This window comes from Echiichthys vipera (genome assembly GCF_963691815.1).
Source record: "Echiichthys vipera genome assembly, chromosome: 5".
Lineage (NCBI taxonomy): Eukaryota > Metazoa > Chordata > Actinopteri > Perciformes > Trachinidae > Echiichthys > Echiichthys vipera.
In genome coordinates, this window is record NC_139830.1 from 26,783,799 (window position 1) to 26,799,323 (window position 15,525).

Sequence of the window (15,525 nt, forward strand, 5' to 3'; positions counted from 1 at the left end):
TCCTTTTTGATGTATGCATATTTCTTATAAGATTAAGCGTATATTGGCATATGTAAAGTTATAAACAAGTTTCCCTGTGAAATGAAATATTTCCTTTTCCCTCTACTCTGAATAGTGTTTGTAAGGAAACACGAGGTAGAAAGTAATAAATACAACAAAATAATAAAGAACACAATATACAATATACAGAAATATCTATTGTTGAAATTGTTATTGCTAGCTTCATAGCCACACCAGATATAAAAATGAAGCCTACATCGGCTGTTTTTATGTTGCATATAGTATAATTTATAGTAGTTTGTTGACAAGGGAAACCAGATAGAGTACATGGCTCTTTTCAGTTGGTTCAAACAATCGTTGTGTTGATTTTATTTAGATGTAACTGCTGCCTTTGGGGGTTTGCATTAGTTTTGTCACCAGTTTGCTGACACGTCTGTAGTTTTTTTTTTTCACCAATTGGGTTGTACTAGATACGTGAAAGGCTTTTCACACAGCAGCATTTCTTTCCTGGGTGGATGTTTGTTTCTTGACGATTCACTTTAAATTGGTATTTTGACACGCATTCCGCCTTTAACAAATATTGCACTTCCTGCTATATGAAAGTTGCAGTAGGCCATATTGCAATTTGGTTAAAATATCAGCTGCTTAGCCTCAATGTGCTTCTAACAATGATGTGTCCCTGCACAGAAGATGAGAAAAATAATTTAGGTTGCAGTTCAAAGTCTGAAATGGCTGTATGGAGGAAAAAAAAATGAATGTCGACAACATGCTGATAGATAGGGTTTGCCATCACTATACAGAAACACACACACACACATACAGTGGGTACGGAAAGTATTCAGACCCCCTTAAATTTTTTACTCTTTGTTAAATTGCAGCCATGTGCTAAAATCATTTAAGTTCATTTTTTTCCTCATTAATGTACACACAGCAACCCATATTGACAGAAAAACACAGAATTGTAGACATTTTTACAGATTTATTAAAAAAGAAAAACTGAAATATCACATGGACATAAGTATTCAGACCCTTTGCTCAGTATTGAGTGGAAGCACCCTTTTGAGCTAATACAGCCGTGAGTCTTCTTGGGAATGATGCAACTAGTTTTTCACACCTGGATTTGGGGATCCTCTGCCATTCCTCCTTGCAGATCCTCTCCAGTTCTGTCAGGTTGGATGGTGAACGTTGGTGGACAGCCATTTTGAGGTCTCTCCAGAGATGCTCAATTGGGTTCAAGTCAGGGCTCTGGCTGGGCCATTCAAGAACAGTCACAGAGTTGTTCCGAAGCCACTCCTTCGTCATTTTAGCTGTGTGCTTAGGGTCATTGTCTTGTTGGAAGGTGAACCGTCGGCCCAGTCTGAGGTCCATAGCACTCTGGAAAAGGTTTTCGTCCAGGATATCTCTGTACTTGGCCGCATTCATCTTTCCTTCAATTGCAACCAGTCGTCCTGTCCCTGCAGCTGCAAAACACCCCCACAGCATGATGCTCCCACCACCACACTTGACTGTAGGGATGGTGTTGGGCAGGTGATGAGCAGTGCCTGGTTTTCTCCACACATACCGCTTAGAATTAAGGCCAAAAAGTTCTATCTTTGTCTCATCAGACCAGAGAATCTTATTTATCATAGTCTGGGAGTCCTTCATGTGTTTTTTGGCAAATTCTATGCGGGCTTTCATGTGTCTTACTCTGAGGAGAGGCTTCCGTCGGGCCACTCTGCCATAAAGCCCTGACTGGTGGAGGGCTGCAGTGATGGTTGACTTTCTTGAACTTTCTCCCATCTCCTCACTGCATCTCTGGAGTTCAGCCACTGTGATCTTTGGGTTCTTCTTTACCTCTCTCACCAAGGCTCTTCTCCCCCGATTGCTCAGTTTGGTTGGACGGCCAGCTCTTGGAAGAGTTCTTGTCATCCCATACATCTTCCATATAAGGATTATGGAGGCCACTGTGCTCTTGGGAACTTTAAGTGCAGCAGAAATTTTTTTGTATCCATGGCCAGATCTGTGCCTTGCCACAATTCTGTCTCTGAGCTCTTCAGGCAGTTCCTTCGACCTCATGATTCTCATCTGCTCTGACATGCACTGTGAGCTGTAAGGTCTTATATAGACAGGTGTGTGGCTTCCTTAATCAAGTCCAATCATTAGAATTAAACACAGCTGGACTCCAATGAAGGTGTAGAACCATCTCATGGATGATCAGAAGAAATGGACAGTACCTGAGGTAAATATACAAGTGTCACAGCAAAGGGTCTGAATACTTATGTCCATGTGATATTTCAGTTTTTCTTTTTTAATAAATCTGTAAAAATGTCTACAATTCTGTGTTTTTCTGTCAATATGGGGTGCTGTGTGTACATTAAAAGGAAAAAAAATGAACTTAAATGATTTTAGCACATGGCTGCAATTTAACAAAGAGTAAAAAATTTAAGGGGGCCTGAATACTTTCCGTACCCACTGTATATATAAGTATGTGCATATATTTTTTTTACTAAGGAGAGCACAGGAAACTTAATTTACAGAGCAGACCTCTATATGAGAAAGATAGTAATTCAAGTTCCTGAAGACAAAGATAAGATGTGATGATCTTCCATCAGTTTTCTGTAAATGTGTGTGTGAAAGTACTGTGCAGCTCTTTGGCATGTACAGAAACATGAAGGCACCTCCTGTGGTGCTCAGCAAAGAAGCTGTCCTCAGTGATCCTCAGCAGAGACGCTGTTAGTAAAAACAACAGGCCGTCTTGTTCTCATCCAAGACAACTTAATGTTAATTTGTTGCTTAAAGACTGACGTTGTTTGTCGGATGCCGACTGAACAAATATCATCCCTTCTCATTACCAGAAACATTAACTCCCAATAGGAGCTGCTCTCATTTCCCACCCATTCCTCAGGCCTCATTAGCAATGCAATGGGTAGCTTTTCTCTAATGGCTGAGGCATCAAAAGGCTAACGCTCAAATGCTTAATGCCGTGACTCCCTCAGTGGGCTGCCGTCTCCAGCAGCAAAGTTTTTACCTTGGCGAATAAATGTTGGCCCTTTTATGAGTATGTTTTGTCATTTTGAGATGCTGTTTTTGGCTGGCTGGTTATCTGCAGCGCTTCCTCATTGGCTCTTTCAATGTGAATTGGCGCCACAGTCAACTGATTTACGTCCTCAATAGGCGGTTGTTGTGGTTGCTGCCACTGCTGGACACCATTTCAATGCACAGACTTTAAGCAGCACTAATGCAGTACATGCAGATGAACCCCAGTGTAGGTTTCAGTTTGTCCATGAATAATTTCTCTTCAAGACCAACTTTGCAATCTGAACAGCAACATTAATTGCACATTTGTAATCCGGAACAACGAATCGTTGAAAAAAACGTAATTATTTTATTGTTACATTAAAGCAGTCCTCAATTATTTGTCTCGGAAATAGCTTAACCATGTCATTGGATATGCTCCTACACAACAAACAAATATTACATATACAAGTATTCACATTATAGACTAGAGATTTTTTTTTGTGTAGCCAATAATTGAAGTCCGTCTATCATGTTGCATTGATGCGCTCTGTCCACACTGAATCTGTTAGATATACACTGAATGTGTGGAGGGGGTTCTAAAATATGCTCCTGCAAAAACGGCTCAATTTCTCGTGCACCGACTGAAAGAGCCAACACGTCACTTCACCTACGGTCTCCTCAGCGCTCCGCAGAGCTGCAGACACGCGCAATTAGCCCTGCAGTGCACCAAATACACTACATTTCCCCAGAGTCTCCTCTGGTTTTACCTTATCCTTAGCTTCAACAACACATTCACTTAGGTTTTTGTAGTAAAATGCGATGGTTTTGCATTTATTTATTCATCAGCTCTTCCTTGCGGCGCTTTCAATGCAATCAACAGAAATAATACCAACTTGGACAAAGGTTCAGCTCAAAGTTGCACGTGGTATCGCTCACAGCCAGTTAGGACACTCCAATGGAAAACAATGCAATCAAACGGATTTTGTTACTGACACTAGATCTATTATAGGCACCACTATGAGTGTCCCTGTAAAACATTTGGCCACAAGCACATGACCATATGACCAGCCGTATACTAGGTTTTTACCGAGTCTTGTTCTGAGAAAGTCAGAACAGTCAGAATGTCATGCTAGCTCTCTTTACCACCCGTTGTGTTAATAACAGTTGTAGAAGCTGTTTGGGGTAAGTCTGAGAATTTTAAAGAAGCAAGGCACAGTGCACATGCAGGGGTCTGGCCAAAGCAGCCATTAATCTGAAATAGCTTTTGAATACTGAGAGCAAAAAGCACAACAGGCGTCCTCAGTGACAACTCTGCACCATTATGCATCCAGTCACAGGTTTTTTTTAAACAAAACACACAAGTGAGTTAAGTCATCAAGGACCATTTGAAGTTCAGAAAAGGGCTGCCATACACGGCACCAGTCTTCAGAGGAAAGGTTGTATTGTATGTAATACAAATACCTCTTTTGATTCTTCTCGGGTCCTTCCTATCTTTGCCGACAACTAGGCTAAAATGGTTTTGTATCAACTGGAGACCACTGTTGCATGCTGGGAAAGTAGAGGTCACACTCTTCACCCTGTGTGCTGGTTTGGGAAAACCAGCAGGATTAGAGAGGCAGAGTGATGTTGGAGGCTTTGCCCTCATTGTCAAATACTCAATACATTCTCTCTGTCTCTGGCAGTTAGTGTGGCTCTCAAAAACAAACACACACAATCCTTTTCTGCTCCTCGCTCTCTTTCTGTCCATTTATTTCCTTCTTTTTTTCTCTTTAGTAAGATGGATGGCAAGTTAGGTGATGGAGTAAGAAGCAGTGAGTGATAAAAGGCGATATGTGAGGAGAAAGCATGTGGTAGAGCTGGTGAATCTGCAACCATTTTAAAGAGAGACTAAACTAACAGCACGTGGCAGATGTGGAGTGAAAAACTGTAGTCACTGTGTTTGCTTTTCGATGAAATCTTTAGGAGTGGTGTGAAAGCTCATTGGAACTCTGGTGCGGACCAAACAACCAAAACTCAGAGCTCAGTTCATTTCAGGAAGTGAACCAAAAACAGTGCCTGCAATTTCAATTAATTCAACCATGCGCTCAATTAACAGACATATACAGGTCTATGATTTAATGGGTGATAACTTTCAATCATTAAGTTTTTATGACCATGGCCTGCTCATAATTACACAACACATCATGATCTCTCTCTCTGTCATCAGGGCCTGTCTTTACTCAGCTGCTCATAGTGCTCGCCTTTATCTAAAATAATAGAAACACCAAATCTAACCAGAAAAACCAAGACTTGCATATATTTGGTGTTGCTCCATTAATTCTGAGAGTTTCAGTGTTCTCCATGAAAAAGGTAACAATGTTGCAACTTTAGCCCGAATCGCAGTCTACTGAAACTACTCCAAACTACTCCACTTTTCTACTTGAGCGTTACTTCTACTTTCTCTCTCTGTATCTGAGTGTATGGCTTTACGTCCAATTATAGGCAATGTGCTTTATAAATAGAGTTTACTATTCTTTTTTTAGCTTTTAATTAACAGTTTATGTGTAGGTCCTTCAAAAGTTTGACATATCAAATGATCTAAATGTCACGCTGCAAAATGATCACGATGTTTCAAATATAGTTTTAGTGATCTTAATTTCCCATCATGCTACAAAAGATCAGCACATGAAATTAGACAGGACATGATTCAATTTTTCTTCAAATTTCTGGTTTTGTCCACAAGTCAAGGATATTCACTTTACTAAGCAGGAAATATCCGAATATAAAGAGCTGTGTGACGTTTTCTTTTTAAAAAAATTACTCAAACTGATAAATCCATTATCAAAAAATAGTTGGCAATTAATTCAGCAGTTGTCAACTAATCAGTCTAATTTTAGCAGCTTGTGTGTCCAACAGGTAGACATGTTTCAAATAATTGATCGGTTCATGAAATATAAATAATTCGATTATTTTGAAGAATGCAACCAGCAGTGGTATATTAACATTCTGTTTCACCTCCAGTAGGATTGGATATTCTTTACAAATAAGAATTTTCCTGGTTTCTTTACTTAAGTTGTTAAATTAACCTTTAATTACAACGGCCGTCATGGCTACAGATCCACAAACACTGCTTGGATTTCTGCCCCTCGCTCATCCACCACCTTCCTTCTCTCTCTGTGCTTTCAGTTCAAGGTGGACGGCGAGTGGTGGACATGGATCGACTACGAGCGTTTCCAGGAGCTGGTCCAGGCTTACGAGGAGAGTGGGGGACAGCAGGGCTTCTCAGCCTTGGACTACATGGCCAAAACTCCCAGCTGGGCTCTGTTCGGAGCCAATGAGCAAGGTTTTGACCCCGCCGACACACGCTTCCAACGACGCAGTAAAACCAAAGACATTTCAGGATGCTGATAGATGTGAGAGAGAGAAAGGGAGGTAGGATGAATAGAACAAGTACTGATCTTGATAGCAGACAAAAAAAGTAGGGTTTTTCTGTTAAGTTCCCTTTGTCAGTGAGTTTAAAGCTTTCTTTAACCGGACAGGCTTTTTTAACGGTTCCTAGCTGTCCATGTTCTCACTTAAAATCCTTCTCCCTCTTTGCATTTCTCTTCAGTTTGGATCTTTTGTTGTATTAGCTTCGGAATCAAGTCATTTCCTAGACATTCCCCTTCACGTTCCCTTTAAGGCTTCTTTTGCTTTCTATATGTACATAGATCTTTGTCACGTCCCTCTGTTTTGAAAGGGTCATTATTGTAATTGTCAATGGCTTTGCTCTGTAAAACCATTTCACTATGTTAAAGTTGAACCTGGAAGTGGTTTCAGCATCATTTCTGGAGCTTTTTTAATAATCCAGTTAGACAGCTGTGTAGCTCAATACATGATTAGCATATAGGGTGAAGCTCTTCTCATCTCGTCTGTGGGGGCGATACTTTCCCAGACACCTTTCCTCCCACTCATTAGGACAGTGGTTGTCTTTACTTGGTTGAGATAGACTCAAGCAGTAAGAGAAAGGCATCAAGGCTGCGTCTCCGCTGGGAGAGCCAGGCCTCTTATTGCTCTCTCTGTGGTATTTTTTGCACTGTTTAACATTCCCAGCAGTGTTGGCCCTGGTTGGTTACAGTGCTCTGAGCTGGGATGGGAGACACTATTGCAGCTTTTGAAAGATAGTTCTGCTATTCTGAAAAATAAATAATATAGGTTTCAAAAAATCACCCATAATTATTAGGGGTGTTGCAATTTCAATTCTAAATTGGAAAGCAGTCGAAATGAGATTTAAATGATCTAAATCAAAAGTAGGATGACCAACTCAAATAGATTATTTCAATTTGACCATATGGCCTTATCGTGGTGCATTCCAAAACAATATGGCATTCATATCACACTTGATACCGTGCATGACAGTTTCCAGAGCATAAAACAATCTGTTTTTCTCACAATGTCATAGCCATCATTACTGAATAAGACATTTAATTGAATGGTTACCTTAAAATAGAATGAATTGTAGATTTTGAGAATTGCAATGCCCCTAATCATGATACACTTGTGTTATTTGAATAACTTGATATAAAGTATGTGAGATTTTTGCAGTAATTTAGCTAAACTTCACAGTAAAATAAAGGCACTAAAAACAATACAAATTATATCAGTGTTTTGTATTGCACTTCAACATAGAATAATTCACAATTGAAGTTATAACACAACATTGTGATCACCACATTCTCAGGGAATATCAAGTCTCAAAGATAAACTGCAACTGTACAACCACCCAACTCCCAACGTTGTAAAATTGTATGTTGTCTGATCTACATCTAGTCACAAGCAAGGATCTGGGGCCTCACTTAAAACATAGGCATGCATGCGCATAGAAATATTGGGATTTATAAAACAGTGTGCACGCACGTCCTGCTTATTATTTATAAGAATAAACTCCATAACATGCAAATATTGTTTAATAATTACAGAACATATTTATAACTCATGAGGGTTTTTTTCAAAGATATCTTCATTTGAATTTATGATCAAACAGCTGTTTGTGTATTATTGTAAGAATGGTTGATTGAGAGGTAATATTTCGATTTATTTTACACCACGGTCTCAGTTTCACAGTTTCTCTTGTTTCATCCTTTTGCCGTCAGTGTCACCGTTTCTCATTTCTCCGGTTAGTTTGCGTACACCCGGGTCAGCGTGTGAGTTTGCCTAGAAAGTGGCGTGTGCCCTGTTCTGTGCTTACGCCCCCTTTATAAATGACGCCCCAGGTACTGTATTAGTATGAAGAAAGGCATCATGGGTGGTGATGTAGTTTTTCCAGAATAAAAAGCCTTAACTGATATTTTACTGAATCCAGATTGAAAATTCAAGTCCATTTTATTTTGTTTTATTTGAATGTAAATCCAGATGTGAAAATTTAAATCCATTTTTCTGTGTTTTGTACGGCTTGTGTTGCAGCGACTCCCTGTTGGGAGAAACAGCAGGTGTGAGGATATATCACTGTAATAAATGTATGTGGAATCATCTGCTTTGTCATTTGTGAATTGCATATGCAGCCCACATACACACAGATCCATGTTTCATACTGTATTTATGGAAGACATTGTATTTCAATTATTTTTCTTTTCTTTTTTTGTTCTGTTATTTCTTTCTTTTTTACTGGCAACAAAGTGGGAAGTTGACATTTTGAGTGTACTGTACTTGTGCTGAAAGCTTTCTGGGCTGCACTTAGAGGCCAACAGCAGAGCTCTAATTGAACAAGGATGGAGGCAGACGTGAAGTTCAAAAGTGATACAGGAGCTCCAGTTATTTCTATAGATTACTCAGATATAATTTGTTGTTACTGTAGTTTAGAAATATCAAACTGCCATACATTTTGTTAATGTGTGATTGTTTTTTTTGCAATATAAAATACAAAATCCCATTTAATAGTTGACACATTATAGATAGGACTTGTATGATCTAATATTATACCATGGCCGGAGTGAATACTCGATTCTGATTGGCTGCAGGGTGTCCATTAAGTAAGGGTTAATGCCTGACGAGGTGTCCACTATAAGGAATTAATGGATGACGTGGACGCCAGAACCACCTGATGCACAGCAGAGGCAACTGTCATCGTGGTAACAGGGTCAGGCACATAAACACATTGTTTCATACCCAAGCTGTAAGAGCTGTTTTATCAAACCCACAATGTCCATCTCCAATTTTTTTTTTCTGTGTCCATAATGTAGCTGAGTGCCTTGCCTTCGCTGGAAATCTTCGTTGCTTTGTCCTTTTGGTTTTCTGCAGCGCAAAGTCAAAACTGCAGGTAACAATTTAGATCTGCTGAAGAAAGTAAACAGGCTCCAAAACTCTTCTGATTAAACCTCCAAATCCTTTAAGCAATATGACAGTGAGGGTGCTGAGGGCGGTTTTTCCACGTATAGGTATAATTGGATTATTATAGTGATTGGTTCATATGACGTTTTTTGTCATCCACATTTTTCTTTCAAAAGAAACTAAACTAAACAGGTCATTGGCATTAAATTTGTACTTCTAGAATCCAAGCTTACTTTAAATCCTCTCTTGTGATAAAAATTAATAATAAAAACAAAGATAAAAATGTCATGTTTGGCTTTTGTATTGATTAGGTTTCGTTATCATTTAATTTGAAGTAATAATAGTAGGTGACACTGATTATCCACTTGCATTAAAGAAAGCAGATCCTACTTCATGTTGGTCTTTTGGGGAAACTAAAAGACTAAATCAGAGTTGAAGAGTTGTGTAACTTAAAGGGCAACTACTACGCCCATTATCAAAATTCATACTGCCTCTATGGTCTAAGGCAGTCCAAAAATATTAGTGAACATGAACTCTGGCCCAAATTCAAACACTAGAGTGCTAAGTTTCAGATTTGTGATGACAAGTATAAGTGTTGAACTGCTGCATTAAAAAAATCAATTTTGATAGAAAAGTCCCCTGGGTGCTGTCAGTCTCTTCTGAGTACATTTCTGCCTCGCTACTGACAACAACACAATAGGATAGACTCATTTGGGTATATTAAAAAAAAACCCAACATAATCACTTTCTCTTGAACGGTCTATGGATCAGCTCCAGACATTATCCTTCTCTGGTTTCTGGCTTTGAGAGAGAGAAGTTCATGTTCACAAATATTGATTACATTTTCGTAGGCAATGGAAATGACAGCAATAAAAAAATCTTAATGAAGATGTTCCCTTTAATCTTCACTACATCCATCCATCCATCTTGCTGCTTGTCCCTGTCGGGGTCACAGGGGGCTGGAGCCGATCCCAGCTGACATCGGGCGTGAGGCGGGTCCACCCTGAAAAGGACGCCAGTCTATCACAGGGCACATAGAGACGAATGGAGACAGACGCACCTACAGGCAGTTTTTTAGTCATCAATTAACCTAACACATGCATGTTTTTGGACTGTGGGAGGAAACAGGAGAACCCGGAGAAAACCCACGCAGACACGGGGAGAACATGCAAAATCCACAGCAAAGGGTCCCAGCCGGGATTTGAACCAAGAACCCTCTTGCTGTGAGGCGACGCAAAATGCCCAAAATGATAGAATCCTCCACTCTCAGTTCTATAACCCAAAATGCATATTTCCATCCTAATAGTTAAATCGTCTCAATGGCTCTTGTTTGTGATTTTAAAAAAGTAATACCAGAGAAACAAAAATCAAAAAGTACTATCATCATTAATGCAAGAAGAAGCAATGTCTTAATTATTACAAATTCTGCTGCACATCATCATCTAGCAAATATAACTATCAACAGTTACCAAACAGCAGTAATAATCTGAAACTGCAGCATGGCTACATACACAATTGTTTAGTCTTCTACCTGAGCTTTCAGTGATGTGATATTACACAAAGCACAAGGGAGAACGCACCCCTCAGTGTGTAAACTGTAGATGATTTAGGCTGCTGGCTGTGAAGTCATGTAACTATAAATATGTAGCAGGGTGGGCTGCACTTTAATTGTCTGTAAACAAGACAGGAAAGGTTGACGAGTAGAACACTCCTGACTAGTTTACACACACGTTTCCATGTCCCAGCATGTGTATGAGATAAATGACAGGAGCAGGAGTTTCACTTCCCAGGGGAAAAAATCTGCCAGGATATGGAGAGAAGAACCTGGGGGATGATGGGTAATGACTCCAGGACCAGGTTGTGGGTACCACTGAGTTTAGAGAAACCGGCTGCAGACACATTTTACACTCAGTAGTTTTACTGGATAAAGTTCAGCCATTAAAAAAAGCATAGTGTCATTAATCAATGATAAATCTCAACATTGGCTACAGATGATATCTTACGAAATTTGACTATTTAACAATGTGAAACAGCGACCAGTACAGGAACGTGGCGGTGAAGTTTAGAAAAAAGGTGATCCTGGTTCGGCTTCGTACTTCCAGGACTAGAACACCTGTCCCCCGGTCAAAGACCTGTTTTTTGGGACCCCTCTACCACCCAAACCTTCCTCCCTATACCCATTATGCCACTCTTGGAGTCTATCATCTGATTATCATCGTTGCTCTGGATGTAATTTCTACCATTATAAATACATGGATCGTATACAAATGAGTGCATTACTTTTATAATGTATATGTACAAACAGTGAATAGGACAGCCTGCTAAATTATTCTAATGGGTTTTAAGTATGTATCACTTACTAAACGGGAATGTTTTGACAAATTAGTTGATTTGAAGATGTTTCTTATATTTGTTCCAAAGCAGGTTTGATCTTTACATATCCCTCCTTTGACATTTCCTCCCTACTCAAACACTGGAGAATATTGAGTTTCCAAGGACTTTTCATGCACTTCCATGGGAGATGAAAAATGTAAATGTAATATTTTTGTCCTCAGCACCTTGCACTGCACTGTTTTGATTGATATAGCCTGATTTTGTGATTCTTCTAATGTAAAAGCTACAAAGATAACTGTTCATGTCCGTCAGACTGCATTAGGAGAGTGCACAGAGCACAACACAACTAAAAGATAACTATCAGCCCATTTGGGGAATGAAACAAGGCCCTTCTTCTGCTCTATTGTCTTTATGTGTTTAGGGAAGGGTGGAGTGTTAACGTCATAAGGCAGTGCATGGTTTCCAATCTGGCTTGACAACTTTTATTAATTTATGTTAATAAACTAAATGGAATTGTTGTTTTTTTTAATTATAATGTAAGACCTAAACTCACAGGATAAGGTTACGGTGAAGACCTGAACACAAGCTTTATTCACAGAGCCGTCCCTCTCCTGCAGTAGAAAAGTGTGCCGTAAAAAACAAAGAGCTAATAAAACAATGGCCAAAGAAAACACTGAATTTTTCAAAAAAGAAGCCTATTAAGTATGTGTGATTGTTCTTTGTACAAATATACATAATACATAGCATTTAGTATGAAGATGTCCTCAAAATAACAGGAAATCTTGAATATTCACAGGAATTTAGGAAATAATAACCAATCGCCCTGTGACTCTGACATCTGCACTCTTGGACGTTTGCTGCTGTCATTTAACTTGTGCACTCCCTTAAACTCACTCCGAATGCTTAAGCTAAATGACTGAATTATATAAATGAGGAGTGGTGCTTTTTAGAGTACAGAAACTCAGCTCTATACGCTACCTTTGCACAATGTCTAATACAATAATTGATGGTTATAAAACAGTTTCTATTACCATTCTATAAATATGTTGACCTTTTAACCTGGTCAAAGTCTAGAGATCAAGACTTTGTGTTGCAAAGAGACTCTTGAACTACTCGTAACAAAACAAATGTAATTGAAAAAGAATCAAACGTTTTCAGAGGCAGAAATATAAAATAAAACACAAAGGAGAAAGACAAGCATCACATGTTCCTTGAACTGACTCGATTCTCTCTTGTTGTCACATACAGAATGTGGCTTTATCGTCCCCATTTTTTACCTGGCGCACACCAATGTCCCTAAAAGTGCTTTCATAATTATTTTTTCATAATGTGAACGCATGCTGTGATAATTTTTGAAATGGAAATGACTTTTTATAGTCCCCCAGCAATCGTCCCTTAACACGAGAGACAGTGAATAATTGAGACCAACTGAAACAGTAATTGTTTTGAACAGAAAGAGTGTGCATGCTCCGTAGGAGGGCTGAGAGAAAAGCAGAAAGGGGGCAACATCAGAATTAGTTGTCTTCTGAATTTCTTTTATAATTCTGTATGTATCACACACATTACTAAAGGCTGAGTTTTTTTTTTTTTTTAAAAACCCTTCTTTCCATCAAGGACTGGATCCCAAGCCCCAAACATGCTTCAGCATTTAGCTAAAACATATGTAAAGCTAAACACACGCACACACACACACACACACTTGGCTGTGTCCAAACAATGACAGATGGAGACTTAAATGGCTTCAGTTCATCCAAAAATGCTTTGTACTGTAGTTCCTTCACTGAATGTGTTGCACTGTGGAGTGCCATTTGGAAAGGACCCAATACAAAGAAGATCTTTTTTGGCTTCTCGAAAATGGAACTTATTTTATTTTTTAAATAAGTTTGGAGCCCAATATAACTCTCTCCGGGTGGCCTTCAAAATAAGGGCAAATAACAAACAAAACAGATAAATTTTTTGTTATTGACAGGTTATCTACAGGCCCACAAGGTACAGGTAAAATTCTCACAGGTCGATGTGTTTGCTGGGCAGAGGTCGGCTTTGTCAAAAGGACAGCAGGGTGTCCACAGAGACCCGATAGAGACTGCTGGGGGAGAAAAGCTGTAGCTGGTGAGGTTTTCCCTGCTTTTCTCGCAGGGGCTCTCTCATCCATTTTTAAGCTGCTGCTGCTGGTGGTGGCGGTGGTGGTGGTGTGTACAAGCTCAGCCTGTGATGGCAAGGCTGTGAACAGTTTGTTTGCGAGTCCATGTATCATGCTGCCTGTCAGTTTCCGCTCAGCACTCAGACTCTGGGATCATTTGTATATTTATAAAGGTGATGCCTGAGTGTGTGCCTAATAACCCCCTCAAGGGTATGTGGAAGTGAAAATGATTCTTGCTGTGGCTGGTAAATGTGTTGGAGGATGTCATCTGTGAGGCTCATCAGATAGAGATGATGAAAAGAGGGTTCAAAGGCTGTTCTGCCCCACCACCAGCTCAAAACATTACTCATTACTACGATGCTCCTCCTTCCCCCCAGCTTGTGTGTGTGTGTGTGTGTGTGTGTGTGTGTGTGTGTGTGTGTGTGTGTGTGTGTGTGTGTGTGTGTGTGTGTGTGTGTGTCCTGTTTGGGCCAGATGTCCAGAGACTCTGAGCTCCAAGCAGTCGTCCGTCCCTCAGCTCATCCTGTCAGTGTCCATGTGTAAGCACCCCTCCGGGCTGATGTGGCTTGTCTCCATAACCTGCTCCTGGACGGTTAAACCAAGCCATGGATAGGATCACTGTCAACAAATGGATGGGTGCTAAATCCATAGACTGTATAAAAAGGCTAATTTACTATTATGGTTTACTTACTGTCTGCATTCTGACAATATGATCAAATTAAATTTTGAGTCCAAGCAAATTAAATTACAAACTAAGCAATTATAATCTATATATATATTCAAAGTGATTGAAACATAGGGACACAGTTAATTTCACCGCATATAAATTGGACTATTCTATATTTTGATTAATCTGATATTGATTTTTGCATTTACCAAAACGATTTAAATCAATACTGTGGAATTAAATGTACTAGTATGCTTGTATACTTGCAACAAGGCAATTCAAAGTGCTTAAACAGAAAATGTTTAGGAGCAATTAGAAACATTTATAAACAGTAATTAAAGAGATTATAAGTAGCTAAAATATTATGAGTACGATAAATTTAAATTGAATCAATGTTTCAGTTCAGTGTAAGAAATGAATAATTATTTGATTTAATAAAAGGCAGCCGTAAACAGAAAAATATTCAGTGTCGATTTAAAAGATCTGAGAGTTCCTGCGAACCTGCAGTTTTCTGGGAGTTTGTTTCAGAGTTGTGGTGCATAAAAAAAGAACGCTCTATGTTTAGTTGATATATTCTTGAATTGATAGTAGACTGCAGTGTACTATCAATTTGAAAAAAATGGACAAGTCAGCTGACTTTTTTATTGTGATGTCCATTTTCTTAAATTGCCATTTGAAGCTCAGTGCTGACTCTGATTCTCTCCCCTTTAGTTCCAAAAACAGCTACCTCAGGTTTGTCTTTGTTTAATTGAAAAAAGTTTTGGCACATCCAAGTATTTATTTGTTCAGTGCACTTACTCAGTGTTTGTATTGGACGATAGTCCCGTGGTGATATGGGTATGTAAATGTGTGTGTCATCTGCATAATTATGGTAACTTGTTTTGCTGTCTTCCATAATCTGAGCCAGGGGAAGAATGTAGATGTTAAACAGAAAAGACCCCAGAAAGGAGCGTTCCAGAACAAAACTATTATTGGAACAACCCCTCTGTATCTCCACTCACTACTCAATATCTCCAACAGAAGTCTGCACCTCCATTGGCCGTCATTCGTTCCACTTGGCTGCTCCTAGTGACTGGAATAAGTTGCAAAGGTGCTAAAACTA

The 15,525-nt window shown here is 39.3% G+C and overlaps 1 protein-coding gene across 1 annotated transcript in view; it reads left to right on the forward strand.

The window, feature by feature from the left end:
- tyw1 (tRNA-yW synthesizing protein 1 homolog) overlaps positions 1-8,439 on the forward strand; it is a 78,118-nt gene extending 69,679 nt beyond the window's left edge. The window contains exon 16 of the mRNA XM_083913884.1: positions 6,163-8,439. Within this exon, the coding sequence (XP_083770010.1) occupies positions 6,163-6,384 (222 nt within the window). The 3' untranslated portion in view covers positions 6,385-8,439. The remainder of the gene's footprint in view (positions 1-6,162) is intronic.
- The last annotated feature ends 7,086 nt before the right edge of the window (positions 8,440-15,525 follow it).